This window comes from Phaethon lepturus, unplaced genomic scaffold, assembly GCF_000687285.1.
Source record: "Phaethon lepturus isolate BGI_N335 unplaced genomic scaffold, ASM68728v1 scaffold5521, whole genome shotgun sequence".
In the NCBI taxonomy this organism is placed as follows: Eukaryota; Metazoa; Chordata; class Aves; order Phaethontiformes; family Phaethontidae; genus Phaethon; species Phaethon lepturus.
Genome location: NW_010516876.1, coordinates 36866 through 52048, shown reverse-complemented (window position 1 = coordinate 52048; position 15183 = coordinate 36866). Strand labels below are relative to the sequence as shown.

Below are 15183 nucleotides of genomic sequence, written 5' to 3'. Positions count from 1 at the left end.
TCCCTAAGGATGAAGGGGGTCAGGAGCAGATGTGTGTTATCTGAACAATTGAGTTTATTTAATCCTATGAAAGTCCAACACCAGCACAGGTATTTTGCTATGGCACTATGCACAGCCCCATCTCAGCACCTTCAGGGACAGCTGAAAGATCCCTGCCTCCTGCCGAGCCGTCCACAAACCCTCCATGACCAGCTGGCTCGAGCTGACGTTTTGCAATCCTTGGGCTTCTGCTCTGCACAGGCCAGGCCGATGGCAGCAGGGATTGAAACAGGATGACCTCTCCTCCTGTTTGGTTCTGGGGAGTGCTTTATTGGAACTGCAGAGAGCACCTGCCATGACCTGCGTAGAGAGCACTGAGCTTGCTCTTCATCTCTCATCTGATATGGCGGTGCTCAGTTTTGTTGCAGTGAGTCCGGATCACAGGATTCTTACCCATAACAGAAGTGGGGTTAATCTGGCTGTCTCAGACACTGCCCTTATACAGGGAGACATAAAATATTTTGCCCACCGATTTGATGATGCTTTTTGTAATCAGACACTCCTTATTAATCTTTCTTGCAGACAGGGAAACTGAGGCACAGGGAGGGGTGACAGATAGGTCAAGGTATCTTGAGCACTCAGTGAGACTTAAAGCCGCAGAAGGCTGTCACAACACAAAGGCACAGCTCTTCTCTCTCTCTGCTCCCCCTTGGTTTAGAGCTGTAAAAATCTGCAGCTGGTCCAATGGCAACCAAAGATATCCACATATCAGCCAGCGAGAGGCTGTGGAGCAGAGCTGAGTTCATGCCCCTCCTGCCTCTCGCTGCCTTCTGGGAGCATGGTGTTGAGGTGTGCAGTGAGCAGCCAAAGCTGAAGGATTTAATACCAGGTAGCAAATTGGTGTCAGTGCTGGGAACAATGATCTTGGCACCCCCAGAGGCCTTTGTCCTGGGTCAGATTAGACTGGCAGTCAGGCAAAGTCTCCATCCATTTGCAAGCATTTCTGACTGCCATCCTTATCTGCCAACATCTCTGACCTCCATCCTTGTTTGTGAGCAGCTCTGATCTCCATCCTTGTCTGTGTTGCTCAGGCTTTAACCCAAAGTGGGACGAAGAGTTTACATTTGACATAGAGATCCCTGCACTTGCCCTGGTCCGGTTTGTGGTGGAAGACTTTGATATGTCGACCAAGAATGACTTCATTGGGCAGTACACCCTTCCCTTCACTAGCCTGAAGCAAGGTAAGGTCCAGCTCCCTGTTCCTCACACTCACTGAGCCTTCTGGGAAGCTCCAGCATCCTGGATGAGTGGTCCAGACCCCTTACACCTCTTTCTGGGGTATGGACAAGATGATAAATGGTCTATTGAGCAGCTGTTAACAGTTTCTGAGGAAGGGATCCCCTTGTCACCAGCGGCCTCGGGCACGTAACGTTACCAGTGCTCAAAGTCATGCCTCTCAGACCTACCTGTTCTGTGGGGTACTGGGAGCAAAATGCTCTCAGAAGCAGGGATGTGTTTTTTCAGGGTCTTGGCAAATGTTAGGAAATATTTTTCCAGCTGGACTAAAGGCCACTTTCCATCTGTGTCTCTGCTTCCAGGTTACCGCCACATCCATCTTCTGACCAAGAATGGAGACCCGTATTCCTCCTCCACCCTCTTTGTGTACATCAATATCCAGGACTGCGATTAGCAGCTCAGCTCTTTCAGGGCACAGTGAACCTCGTTAGAGACCTAGAAGGAATTCAGTGTGAGAAGTCTGCTAATATCAGGGTCCCCTCAAATCCCCAGTGCCTTCTCTTGGAGCAGCACACAGTGTTCCATGGGACCCCTGATGTGAAATAACCATCAGCCCTTCTCCATTCTGCGTGCTGGAAACATCCCAATGCTGCTGTTGACATTAATCCTTTTGTACCTGTTTGACCAATCCACCTGGGTTTTTAGTTCACTTTATTTAGTGTGATTTTTTAATTCTGCTTTTAGCGAGAGGATAGGGACTCCTTTTTAGCAAAGTACAGCTCTTGGGTTGCGTTCGGTCAGACATCTGGATAAAACACCCAACATCCATGCAAGAAAAAAATCCACCCACCACTGAAATCAGTGGCCGGATGCCAGGTAACTTCTTGCAACTTCAGATGTCAGCTCTTTCACCCTACGAAGTCTTAAATGGGGACACAATTCTCTTATCTGTTACAGATTAAAAAAGAAAACTGCACTACAAAGGCCCATGTTATATAACTTGACTTTCCTTTTGTATTATAATAAAAAATACATGAACACTACTCTGCCTGTGTGCCTGGCTCTCAGCCAGGTCGCTTTGCATTCAAAGCCTGGCTCTCCTCCTGTGAAGGAGAAAGAAGCTGCCGAACGGCAGATTTCCCTCTATCCCAAAGTGAAACCCACTCAAAGGGAACCTCAGAGAATGTCTTTTGCTGATGACAGTGGAAATATGCTCAACTGACAGTAGGGCTTTTTTTTCTTTTTTTTAAATGCAGTAAAACTTTCTTTGTTTGTGTTTTTATAGAAAAACATCATTTTTTAACACAGAGGAAGCGGCAGTAGAAACCATTGTAAGTGTTAGGCTGGTCCCGATTGCACTGTAGAGGTAACCTAGCACAAACAGACAAGAGTGTTTTGAACAGCAACACAGTATTTATGGCAAAAGGCGATTTTTCTTCAAGTACAACTACAGAGTTAAGGGAATATTGTTGAAATAAAATAATATATATTTTGAAGTGCCAACTATGTTGCTAACAATGTGTTAGACTATTAAAAGGAAAAAAAATCTGGAAAAGTTCAATTACTTGTCAGTATTTGCCTCTTTGTCGTACTTGAATACAACACATGTGAAGATGGAAATAGACCTGCTTAGTTTCTTAAGCTATCAGACTTCCTGGGGTTCTTCATGTCTGGCAGTGGAGAGGACGGACTGCTACCACAGAGGTGTCCTTTTCAACAAATTCCAGTCCATTCAGTCCCCCACCTACTTTGGAGTCCAAAATAGCCTGGATTTAGTGATCCTTTGGCCCAATGCAAAACTGGGTTTCATTTAGTCCTACCTGGAGTTTGTTATGCTGCAGTAATCATTGCTGGACGCATTGATTTTTCCTCTTCACTACAAATATTGTGTGATGTTGTAAACCATTGCCAAATTAAATGTGAATTATATCCACAACTCAAAGGCTCTTACTGAATGAATAACCAGCAGCTGAAAGAGTCCACTGAGGCAGATCGGGGGGGTCCTGCAGTGACGTGGGCTCTCAGCTTACCTCGGGGATGGGGCATGTCGTAGCAGGAGATGCATTTGAAGATCAAGGCTGGAGCATCCTTGAATCCCACTCTGGGACAGCCTGAGTTCGATCCCTGCTCCCAGGATGCTCTCAGCATCTTGTTTCAAGGAGTCATGGGACATAAAAGCAGGAGCGAAGGATACCCAGGACTGCCCCGTACCATGCAGGGAGCTTGCAGCGCGCGGCCTGAGAGCAGGCATGATCAGAGGCATTTGTGCCCCTCTCTCGTGTCAGCATCATCTCTTGTGGGGCAAGTTGGATCAGCCTGCTGAGTTGGCTGAGAACAAATCAATTGCATTTTTGGTGTTGCAGGAACAGATTTTCAGTTGGGTTATTGAGATAAGCCAGCCCTCACCTACCTGCTGTGGCCAGCACTAGAGAAGTGGGGGACAGGAAGCGGGGAGAGATGTGGGGGCAGAACCACACTATCCAGGGTCATGGACTACACAGAGAAACCAGGGTTTCCTCTGCCTGTTGTGCACTTAAATAAAGGCAGACAAGTTCCATGGGAAGAGAGAACATCCCTCATCAGGTAGGAGAGTTGGGGGAAAACTACTGGAGCCAGGTGGGAAAGCAGCTGAGATGGAGATGGGATGGACTAGAGCAAGCATGGCCAGCAGGGCGAGGGAGGGGATTCTGACCCTCTGCCCTGCTCTGGGGAGACCCCCCTGCAGTGCTGCGTCCAGCTCTGGAGCCCTCGGCACAGGAGAGACATGGACCTGCTGGAGCGGGGCCAGAGGAGGCCCCAGCAACGCTGCGAGGGCTGGAACAGCTCTGCTGGGAGGACAGGCTGGGAGAGCTGGGGGGGCTCAGCCTGGAGCACAGAAGGCTCCGGGGAGACCTTCCTGCAGCTGCCAGGGCTGAAAGGGGCTGATAAGAAAGATGAGGACAGACTTTTTAGCAGGTCCTGTTGCCATAGGACAACGGGTAATGGTTTTAAATGAAAAGAAGGTAGGTTTAGACTAGGTCTAAGGAAGAGATGTTTCACAATGAGGGTGGTGAAACCCTGGCGCAAGTTGCCCAGAGAGGCGGTAGATGCCCCATCCCTGGAAACATCCCAGGTCAGGTTGGACGGGGCTCTGAGCAACCTGCTCTGGTTGAAGATGTCCCTGGTCACTGCAGGGGGGTTGGACTAGATGGCCTTTACAGGTCCCTTCCTACCCAAATGATTTTATGGTTCTATGATTCTATGATAGACAATGCTGCAATGTGTCCTCTCTCTCCCCAAAGGAAGGGACATGGTCCATGCCATTATCGAGGGATCCCATCTCTGAGCAGATTAGGAAGTTCTGGAGCCCCAGTCTGGGGAAAAGCTCTGGTGAAAAGAGCAGCAAAAACAGGACATGGCCCACCAAACCCCATAGCAAAAGCGGCAAGTGACATGAAAGGGAGGATGTGGGTGAGAAGCTTTCCTTTAGAAACTAGAGGCAAAGAGTAAAACCAACTCTCCTCATGAGGAGAGGAAAGCAGCAGCAGTTTCCAACAGGCCCCAATATCAAAAGGATCTATTTTCTGTAAAAACCCATGCTGGTTTCTGAGTCCGTTCATGCATGCCAGTAAGCATCGTGGCAGGAGGAATGAAAGCAACTTGTAGGGGAACATCCTAATCTCCCTAATCCAGCTGTATTTCCATTGCTCTGCATTTGATTGCGTGATGCTCGTCAGGCGCATGGTCATGGCTGATAGGTGGAATCACTGCATTTTATTGAGTAGCACATGCAATTTGTTAATTTGGGAGCTGGCAGGAGCATGCCGCAGCGGGGTGATGCAAATATTGTTGCTTCCAGCAGTGGCAATAGAGGCTGAAGCAGGGATAAAGAGCACTGATTGTATCCAGCGTGAGCACAGCAGGAGCAGGTAATTTGGCTGATTGGTGTCTCTGCTTGAGTCTCACCTTACTCTGCACGGTGGGGTTCAATGGGGTTTGGGCTGGACCCTCATGCAGAAATGGGACAAGGTGGTGGCAGGAGCATGGAGGTAATGACGGGATCATGTCGTGTTCATGGGCGATGGGGGGGCTTCAGGAGCAGGGTACATGGGCATGGGGAGACAAGTGGTCCTGGCTATGTGGTGTTTGGGAACAGGGAGGGCCTCACCTCCTCAGTTTGTTCTTTTAAAAAAATCCCAAATCCTATTAAGGATCAGGTGTTTGAAGGATCTGTGGCCCCGCAGAGCTTTTCTCTACTGCCATCCTACCCCACATGCTGATCAAGGACACCTACGGTGCCGCCCCTTGCTGTTTATTTGGAATCACCGATCAGGTTGGAAGCGGGGTAAAGCTGAAAAACCACACCTTCTGGGTTTTTAAACATATGTGTTTCTTCCTTTAGTTTACAGTTGTATCCCTAATCACTGATTGCTCACATTTATCCCTGCCCTCGCCAATCGGACTGAGCTTGCAGTACAGGATGGGCGCTCTCAGCCCCACGGATGTCACAGGGACGGAGCCCTGATAAAACCGTCAGTGGGACACACTCTGCCTCAGGTCATACCCAAAACCCTTCTGGCTTCCTCCAGCCTCTGCTCTGCAGGCAGGTGGACTCAAGTTCACCTGCAGCCGGTTGTGCTGAGGGAGGCCATGTGAGATTGGAGATGCTGTCTGAACAAGGGAAAAATAGTCAGAGTCTTGTCTTGGCAGTCAAAATCAACTGTGTCTAACCCTAAATCTCACCATCCCCTTGAAATAGATCAACTAATAAATATGTTCCTAATAAGTGGGGGTTTTTTTCCAAGCCAGGTTCTCATTTGTTTTAACTGCACTGGGCTATGCGTGTTAGCCTACAACTGATTCGTGCTGTTCTTAGGTGAGTAGCCTTTTTGCAAGGTGAGAAGGGGCTGAACTTGCTGATCTCACTCCATGGGCTTCCCCATCACACATCTGGCTACTCCATTATGTTTTTCCTGACCTCAAGGCTCCCCTTCTGTCCTCCTAGGGCTTCCCCCTCATCTCCCCACCCAGAATTTACATAGCAGCTGCAAGTAGCCTTTGTCTTGCCTAATTTTAAACTTCTACAAATGAAGGAAGATCATGGACTTGTGCAGGTGGCAATTTGCAAAAGGGAGAGGAAAGAAGAGGCTACAATACGGTTGTGTGACTCACACTTGTCTTCATGTCTATCAGCAATAAAGTGTCAAAAAGAGGCAAAAACATCCCGCAAAGTTGTTCCCGCAAAAGGTTTTGCCTCCTTGGGTTCAGGGTTTGCAGGGAGAAAGGAGCCATCCCCTGAACAGTGGCTGCTGGAATGACTGCATTGGAGCTGGGCCTGATTGAGATGTTGGGTTGGGTTCATTGAGCAAATGTCTGTACTTCTTCCCTGCAGCTCCTGAGAGAGCGAGGGTTGGTCCCGGAGTCACTGGCTGTGGATGGCCCCTGCGGTCTCAGAAGAGTCCACACTGCTTCTTCTCATTCTGCTGCTTCCATTTGGGCATCTGGTAGAACTCATCCTTGGACTTCCCAAAGATATCGTGGAAATCGGCATCAGAGAGATAGTACTGCAGCGGGAGGAGAGAGCAAGGAGAGGTCAGCTTTGGCTTTTGCAGAGGCTGGGACACCTCCATCAGCTGTACCCCTTCCTCGCTGTGCCACTGCTGACCTCTGACTCCAGGCCAACAGCTCCTGTCCAGCTGCCTGTCCTCACGGTGGGAAGTGGAATGTCTCAGCAACTGTTCCTGCTTCCCAAAGTAACAGAGGAGTATAACCCCAGCAGCCCAAAGGAATGCTCTGGTTTTGAGGGGTTAGCATGCTCTGGCTGGGATTTGGTCCCTGCTAATCATGCTGAGGCCAGGACAATTCATAGTGCATGGGAGAAGTTCTGCTGGCCAAAGTTTTGGGTGGTTTCTTAGGTAGTGATTGACAGTGAAAGCATCTCCCTGTCGCTCAGTTCCCCCCACCAAATATTCCACTGGAAATGTTCACTCCCGTTGCTGGAAAGGCAGAAAGTTTTCTAGATAGCAGGCTCATCAGTGACATGGAGAAAGACCCTGTGGGAAATGGAGGTTGAGTTTTCCCTGGCATTTTGGGTAGAAGAAAGCACTCATGCACAGCCCAGCTGAAATACAACCATTAGCACATGGGCATTGCCGCGGGGCAGAGCTGCTAGCCCAGCTGTGATCAGGTCTGTGGCTGTGGATGTTGGTCTTTGCCAAGAGATCTGTTGGGGCAAGATATTGGTCAAACTTGGGTTGTAGAGAGGAGAAGGAGTCAGCCCCCTGCATCCTTCCCATTGGTGCGGTTGGACTCAGCTAGAATCACTGCCAAAATCCTTGGGCTGAGCAGAAATCTGAGATGTGGCATTCCTCCCTGTCCCTGGATGGGATTTGCTGAAATGCAAGCTTTCTGACAAAAAAATTAGAGATGCCTTCTGGAAGGAGTTTCAAATGAACACAAACACCCACAGCCCAAGCGAAATACAAATCCTGGCTTCATTCTCAGCTGTGTCATCTTGTCTCACAGGAGCTGTACTTTCGATTCTCTGTCCCTCCAAGGGCAGAGGTTGGGTGACAGAATTAAACAGCTCTACCAGAAGAAAATGGTTTGAAAATTAACTCCTTAAAATTATTTTTAATTCCAGAAAAAAAAAATTAAAAATACTTCAACTATGGTAAAACTACTACAATTTCCTCTCACATAAAGCTCCCGCTTTTTGAGGAGATCTACGTGTCCAGCTAGCATCAACTTGAGCCTGAAGCAGGACTTAATAGCTTAAAGTACTAGCACCCTTAGCCAACAACTAAGTTCCAGGTTAAGCTACAAAGGCATCAAACCAGTAATGCCGTCACCTCTTTTTTAGTGGGATCCACTCCTTCTGGAAGTTCATCCACCGTCTTGTTCATCAGCACCTCTCGGGAGTAAATTCCTTCACCGTTGGGCACCAGGGAAGGGCTGCTGTTGCTGTTGTAGTTGCTGCTATTGCTGTAGCTGTTGCTGTCACTGTGGTTGAAGTGTGATTTATATTCAGAGGAAGCACTTGCCATACTTGAACCAGCCAAGCTGGTCATGCTGAGGGACCTCTTGTTCAGGCTGATGTTGTTAAGGTCCTGCCAAATGGAGGAAAACATCTCAAAACAAGAAGCTCTGGCAGAGCAACTTGGGTGTTGTCCCAGGATCTTTCTCTCTGTTGGGGATGGGGGTACTGTTTCTGGCACAGACTATCTGTTGGTTTGTTGCTCCAAAGTGGCAAGGAGAAAGTCCGAAATAAAACATTAGTCCAGCACCTCCATCAATGTTACATCTTAATGTTAGGACTGCTAAAAGCACAGCACTGTTAAGAGCCCTTAGAAATAACTGGAGATACTTACAGTAGTCTCATTTTTCTCCAGATAACAGCGGGGAAGGTGTGTGTGGGAGGACAGAAGGTGAGATTAGGTAGCTGTCATGTCTAAAACATCTAAGTAACCTGCGTGCCCTTCCCAACTTGCCGTCTCTCCTGGTTCAAAGTCCCTGACACTTCCTTCTAGCCTTCCTCCTGCCCCTGTCTGGGGCAGAACTGGTCCCATGTGAAGATCGTGCCTGGGACTGTTGGGACCTTGTTTCCTCCGTGTTTTGTAGGATCTCCCATTGGGGCTGTACCCTTCTTGATCAGGGGCCCTTTGTCCGGGGTCTCAGGGGCCACAGCACTGCAAACTACTCATACAATGCTTAACTGCACGCTCATTTAGCTGCAAACACTTTTATTTGCACAGGTAGTTTAGAAAGCAGCTGGCCAATCTCCTGCCCACAGATGCCTCCGAACAGGACTGGAAAAGGCCCTGGTGTATTTATGGGTTATTAATCACATCTCCCTCTGCTTTCCAGAGAGGAGCACAGCTCTGACCCCGACAGCCTGAGGTCCCCGTGCCTGCTCCAACCGTTATGTCCTCTCTTTTGTGCCAATGCGGGGGACACGGTGGTGTTTAAACCCAGGTGTTTCCCACCCATACGGCCGAGAAGCAACTCACCACTTTGATCTCGGATATAGCCGACACATCTCCTAAACTGTTCTTCATCTCCTCGTAGGACTTGCCATCCTAAAGGTAGAGAGAACTGTAAGAGCACGGGCTGACATTAACTAGCACATGCTCCTGTTCTCTAACAAGGTCAGGAGATCACATGAATTTTAAAGCGTAGTGGTGCCCATTGAGGTGGCAGCTGGTGCCTCCTGAAATCCCCAGCTCCTGGAATCAGGAGACTGTGCCAGAATCTGAGCTTTCACTTGAAAACAAAGAAACAAATGGACTTTAGCCTTTGCAGTTGTACAGTAACAGGTGAGAACAGAACATTTAAAGACTTCAGAGAGCAGAAGGCAAATAAAGAGAAATCATATTTACTGCTGGATTTAAATCTTTTAAATTTTAAAGGAATCTTGCAATGCATGAAAATTTGGGATAAGATGAAATTCCTTTCATTCCCTTCCCTGTTTCATTTAGTTAAAGCTATAGATCTTTCACATCGTCAGTCCCAGAACTCTTATAATTTGGTGCCATGTATTACCAGCCACCTCTTACTTCCTGAAAAAGGAATATACTAGATATATTGGCAAAGCTGATGACTGTATTTTCCTAAGCAGCCAGGAGATGTCAGTTCTTTACAGAATCATCCAACAAAGTTCCCCAACAAGAACAAACAACATAAACACATGGACTGCAGAGCAAACAGATTCAGACCCAAAACTGAGCGGTGAACACACACACCAGATGTTTCTGGGATGTCAACAATTTGAGTTGCTTGTTTGTAGTTGCTGAAGCTGCCTAGAGGGGATATTTTTAGAGGCACATATTTTATGAGCTGTATCCTTTTTTTCCAACAGTTCCTCTGAAAAAAACAAGTTTTGACCTTTGTTCTAAGCATCAACATTATTTTAAGGGTCAGCGCTCTGAGAACTGCTGTCTTATTTGCCCGAATCCGGCTGTCAAGGCAGGCTCTCTACCACCACACTGTTTGCGAAGAGAGACGATGCAAACCCAGAGACAGGAAATGAAATATCTCTGTATGAGATTTCCTGCAGTGTGAAGTCCCCTGGGGACCTTCAGCCCACTGTCCCGGCTGCCCAGCTGCAGGCTCCAGCATGGGACTTTACTCACAGCCCTTTGGGCAACCAGAAGACGGAATTGCTTGTGGAATGGCTGAACACTGATGTTCATAGAAAAAAGGAGGAGAGAGAAGGATGATCTCACTGGGGAAGGGCCTGGAAAAGCACCACCTGGGAGCTGAGCTTTTCCCAACCACCCATCATCTCTCATTTTTCTCTCCTTCAGCCGTGCGCACCAGTGCCATCGGGTGGCAGGAATTTTGGCAGCATTGCTTCCACCTCCGTGTTTGCTATGAACGGATACTCTGGGTCTGTTAACCACCAAAGCCCCACCAGGATTTTCCTTTATTCCCAATACACTCTGTGCTGCAACACCAAGCCCCCAGGTTGGCTGGACCTGCAGGTCCATAGAATCATAGGATCACAGAACCATAGAATAGTTTGGGTTGGAAGGGACCTTGATCATCTAGTCCAACCCCTGGGACATCTTCAACTACATCAGGTTGCTCAGAGCCCCGTCCAACCTGACCTGGAATGTCTCCAGGGATGGGGCATCTACCACCTCTCTGGGCAACCTGCGCCAGGGTTTCACCACCCTCACTGTGAAACATTTCTTCCTTAGATCTAGTCTAAATCTACCTTCTTTTAGCTTAAAACCGTTACCCCTTGTCCTGTTGCTACAGGACCTGCTAAGAAGTCTGTCCCCATCTTTCTTATCGGCCCCCTTTCAGTCCTGGCAGCTGCAGGAAGGTCTCCCCGGAGCCTTCTGTGCTCCAGGCTGAACCCCCCCAGCCCTCTCAGCCTGTCCTCAGAGGAGAGGGGTTCCATCCCTCGGATCCGGGGCCCCCCCCTGGCCCCGCTCCAGCAGGTCCATGTCTGTCCTGTGCCGAGGGCTCCAGAGCTGGACGCAGCACTGCAGGGGGGTCTCACCAGCCCATGGTCTGCACAGGGTTAGTGCACCGCTCCTTCCTCTGACCACACTGTGCACAACCAGGGTTGGAGACTGGGTCCTGACAGCACGCGGTAGAGCCCTATGCACCGGGCACACGAGCAAACCTCTGCTCTGCATTCTACTCCTGAAATGATCTGAAGCCAGTGTGTTTGAAAGAGGAGAGAAACGACTTCTCCCTTTCCTAGGCAACTCCTGGGGCGGGTTTCCATTTCTGTATAGCAAAGAGCTGGTATTTGTAATTGACCTTTGAGAAGAAGGCTTTTTTGCAGGGACTAAGGGTGACCTTGCTCAGGAGCTTCTGGGCTCTGATGGGCAGTCTGCAAACCTGGAGATGAGACCTGTCTGCTTGCATCTTTCATTTTGCCAGAGTTTGCCCTTAAAGCTGGGTCATAAATTTTTCTCTGTGGCTGTATTTTGAAATATGAACATTTATGATGTAGGTTGCCTTTGTTGTCAGCCATTTTTGGCTGAAATCACAAACCTGATTAGAACCCAATCTGTTTTAAAATAAAAATGTGAATATTGTGAGTTACAGCACATTTACTTATATTTGCAAAAGCCTCAGTTTCATCAAGCAGGTGGTTTTTGCTGGCGAAGGAGCAGAAGCTGCTCACGTAGCACCAGGAAGCCGTTGAAGCTCAGGACATGCCATAGCAAGGTTTTGCTCCATGCACCTCAGAGGATACGGCTCACTGACAATAACACCCTTTAAGCACCACTGAGCACACATGCACACCACAGGGCTTTTCCAGCAACTTACGCTCCATTTGTAGGGATCCCAAGCGTTGAACCATCCTGTGAAGTTGAGGGGTTCATAGCCCTGCTTCACCAGTATTATCGGAGTTGCCAAGTCTCTCCCTGCCGGATGGGTCTTGAGATACTCCTTAGCAGAGGCAATTGCCTCATTCCTCTCATAGGTGTTGGAGGCTTTGCCAACCCAAAGGAAAATCTGCAAGGAGAGAAGGCGTTGAAGATCAGTAAGTAGTTGGGACCTGTGCAGACACGGCTGTTTGTTCACCCCTGCCAACTGAAGCAGAGATAAGACAGGAATTGTTGTTACCCAATAGTCCTCTGGGATTTTGATCCCAGACTTCCTCCCAGCCAAGAAGGATTTTGCTTTTGAGACAGGCTCAAAGCGTAAATATTTCAGAAAACAGTTCTCAAATGTTTTGAGGTAGCTAAACTCAGTGCTTGTGTGGCCGAAAAATCAAATGGCCTCAGAAAGCAAAGCCCTTGGAGTCAGTTTCCGATAGTCTAAAGCACGTCTTCAGCATCGGTGCTGGGAAATGAGGGGGAGGGTGTCTGGGTGCCACCCCCTTGTATGAGCTGGAGCAAGTCCAGCTCTTCTCGCCTCAGAGCAAGGCATGGACCAGGTGTCTCTGTTTCCCCCTTTCTGACACAGGGCTAGCAACACCACCTCACTCACGTGTTTTGTATCTGGGTGAGTAGGATTGGACATATGCCTGCTTATCTGACCAAGCGTTGTGAAGGGCTTGGAGATGTGACAGAAGGCATATTGCCCTCGGTTTCACATTGAATGATGGATTCAAACAAATTAAGCCATAACCTGTTTAAAAATATGTCTGGAGGGAAAAGGAGGGGGAGTCAGTGCTGACCTCTTCCCATGTGTCTAGCAGCATGACATCATCTTCATCCAAGTCTTCCTGGCAGAAGCCCACTACCTCTGTCATGATGAATCGACCCGTCTGGTTGGAGCACTCGAAGAGGCGAGGCTGGTAGTGTGTGACCTGTTCTTGAAACCTTCTCATACATGGTATGGAAAGAAAAAGCAAGAGAGATGGAAACCTTCCCCTCGTGGTTTACTGCAGGGCCCTGCTGCTGCTTGTCATGACCTTGATGGAAGAGGTGGGAACATGGCAACACTCATCTAAGGGCCTGAAAGTCAGCAATGTCAGGTCTCAGGGGACTCTTGGACTATTTTAACAATTTTTAAAGGTAGCATTTTCTCCACCCAAAGAGGGAAAAAGCAGAACCCTTCTCTCATTGTGGAGATGAACCTGATGTCAGGTGAAAGCTGCATAAGATCACTTGGTTGCAAAGGAACCCATCACCTGCCCAGAAGGCTGGAGAAATCCAGGTTGTTCAAAAGCAGATTTAGTTTCATCAATCTTCTGGGGCTGCCCATAAAGCTAATAATGGCTGGAAATGGAGCATGTGGTTCATGTAGCCCCTATGACAAGACATGGGATGGATTTACTGTGGGGAAAGGAGAAGGTAGCACACCCTTGTTTGCAGTGTTTTGGATCTGGAGCTCCTACTTCACAGAAGGCCTGACCCAAAACCTAGGAAAGAGACATCTCAGTGTGGTTTTTGGCCAAGCTTTTGGTGATATTCTGACCTTGTGCTCCCTTTAGTGAGGACACGGGATCAAAATGCTCATTCACCTTCCTGCAAAGTTTTGATCCTTTGATTAATGTTGCCTGGCCAAGCCCAGAGGAATAAGCAGGTCAGTATTACCTCTTTTCACTGGCGTAAGGTGCTTTGCCTCCCAAAGCTTCCCAGAACTCTGCTGGCTCTTGTCCTTCCAAAATGGTGTGCTTGTCCCGTTTGGAAACTATGTCAGCCACCATTTTTGCCATCTCCCTCTCATCTCCGCTGCATCCCTGTGTTCAGGACAGAAGATTGAGGTGGCGTTAGGGACAGCCTGGCAAAACTTATCTGTGGGGAAAAGCTGGCTTGGTCCTATCCTACCCTGGAGAGTTTTAGACCTGCTTGAATACTTTTGAGGGTCTCATCTAAGCTGGTTGCTCAGAATCCATTTCTAGTACTTGAAAGGACATTCAGTGCAGCCAATGGCATCTAAAGCAAAACTCATATAATCATATAATCATAGAATGGTTTGGGTTCAAAGGGACCTTTAAAGATCATCTAGTGCAACCTCCCTGCCATGGGCAGGGACATCTTTCACTAGATCAGGTTCCTCAAAGCTCCATCCAACCTGAACTTGAACACTTGAAATGATGGGACATCTGCAACTTCTCTGGGCAACCCTTCTGCTTTGGTTTGATCTACCATCTCATCCTGAAACACATGAGTACCCCAGGACAAATGAATATGCTCTAATCCTGGCTAATTTCTTACAGCTGGAGAACCTGGGGTGCTTTATTCAGCTGAAAGCTGTATGAACATCTAAAATCATAGAATCATTTGGGTTGGAAGGGACCTTTAAAGGTCACCTAGTCCAACCCCCTTGCAATAAGCAGGGACATCTTCAACTAGATCAGGTTTCTCAGAGCTCCATCCAACCTAACCTTGAATGTCTCCAGGGATGGGGCATCCACCACCTCTCTGGGGAACCTGGGCCAGGGTTTCACCACCTTCACTGTGAAACATTTCTTCCTTATATCTAGTCTAAATCTACCTTCTTTTCTTTTAAAACCATTACCCATTGTCCTGTGGCAACAGGCCCTGCTGAAAAGTCTGTCGTGTTTTTTGCAGGCCCCTTTTAAGTCCTGGAAGGCTGCAATCAGGTCTCCCCAGAACCTTCTCTTCCCCAGGCTGCACTCCCCCAGCTCTCCCAGCCTGTCCTCCCAGCAGAGCTGTTCCAGCCCTTGGAGTAGTTCTGTGGCCTCCTCTGGCCCCGCTCCAGCAGGTCCATGTCTCTCCTGTGCCGAGGGCTCCAGAGCTGGACGCAGCACTGCAAGGGGGTCTCCCCAGAGCAGACTAGAGGGACAGAATCACCTTGAAGTGAGGTGAACCCCCAGATGGGTTACTTCTGTAGAGAGGGCTCTATAACTGCTGATCCTCCACAGACAGAGCCTTCTCCTGGGTGCACCTTCCTCCATTGAAATTAATGGGCTACCTGCCCAAGGACGCACCTCCACAGCTCAGTGGAGGTAGGACACTTAAGCCCACATCAGCAATTTTGGTTTCCTTTGGCTGCCTCCCCTGGACTCACTGCGGTCTCACCTTCCCACACCACAGGTAGCAGACTTGG

At 48.6% G+C, this 15183-nt stretch overlaps 2 protein-coding genes across 2 annotated transcripts in view; one reads left to right on the top strand and one right to left on the bottom strand.

Moving 5' to 3' along the window:
- The window catches only part of PLCD1 (phospholipase C, delta 1), a 44939-nt gene extending 42954 nt beyond the window's left edge, over positions 1–1985 (top strand). The window contains exons 14-15 of the mRNA XM_010296193.1: positions 1071–1220; positions 1578–1985. Coding sequence (XP_010294495.1) covers positions 1071–1220; positions 1578–1669 — 242 coding nt within the window. The 3' untranslated portion in view covers positions 1670–1985. The remainder of the gene's footprint in view (positions 1–1070; positions 1221–1577) is intronic.
- Positions 1986–6481: 4496 nt separating this feature from the next.
- The window catches only part of LOC104627818 (villin-1-like), a 36652-nt gene continuing 27950 nt past the window's right edge, over positions 6482–15183 (bottom strand). Inside the window, exons 15-21 of the mRNA XM_010296194.1 lie at positions 15156–15178; positions 13704–13849; positions 12842–12986; positions 11986–12174; positions 9204–9272; positions 8046–8303; positions 6482–6758 (exon numbers count right to left, since the gene is read on the bottom strand). Coding sequence (XP_010294496.1) covers positions 6645–6758; positions 8046–8303; positions 9204–9272; positions 11986–12174; positions 12842–12986; positions 13704–13849; positions 15156–15178 — 944 coding nt within the window. The 3' untranslated portion in view covers positions 6482–6644. The remainder of the gene's footprint in view (positions 6759–8045; positions 8304–9203; positions 9273–11985; positions 12175–12841; positions 12987–13703; positions 13850–15155; positions 15179–15183) is intronic.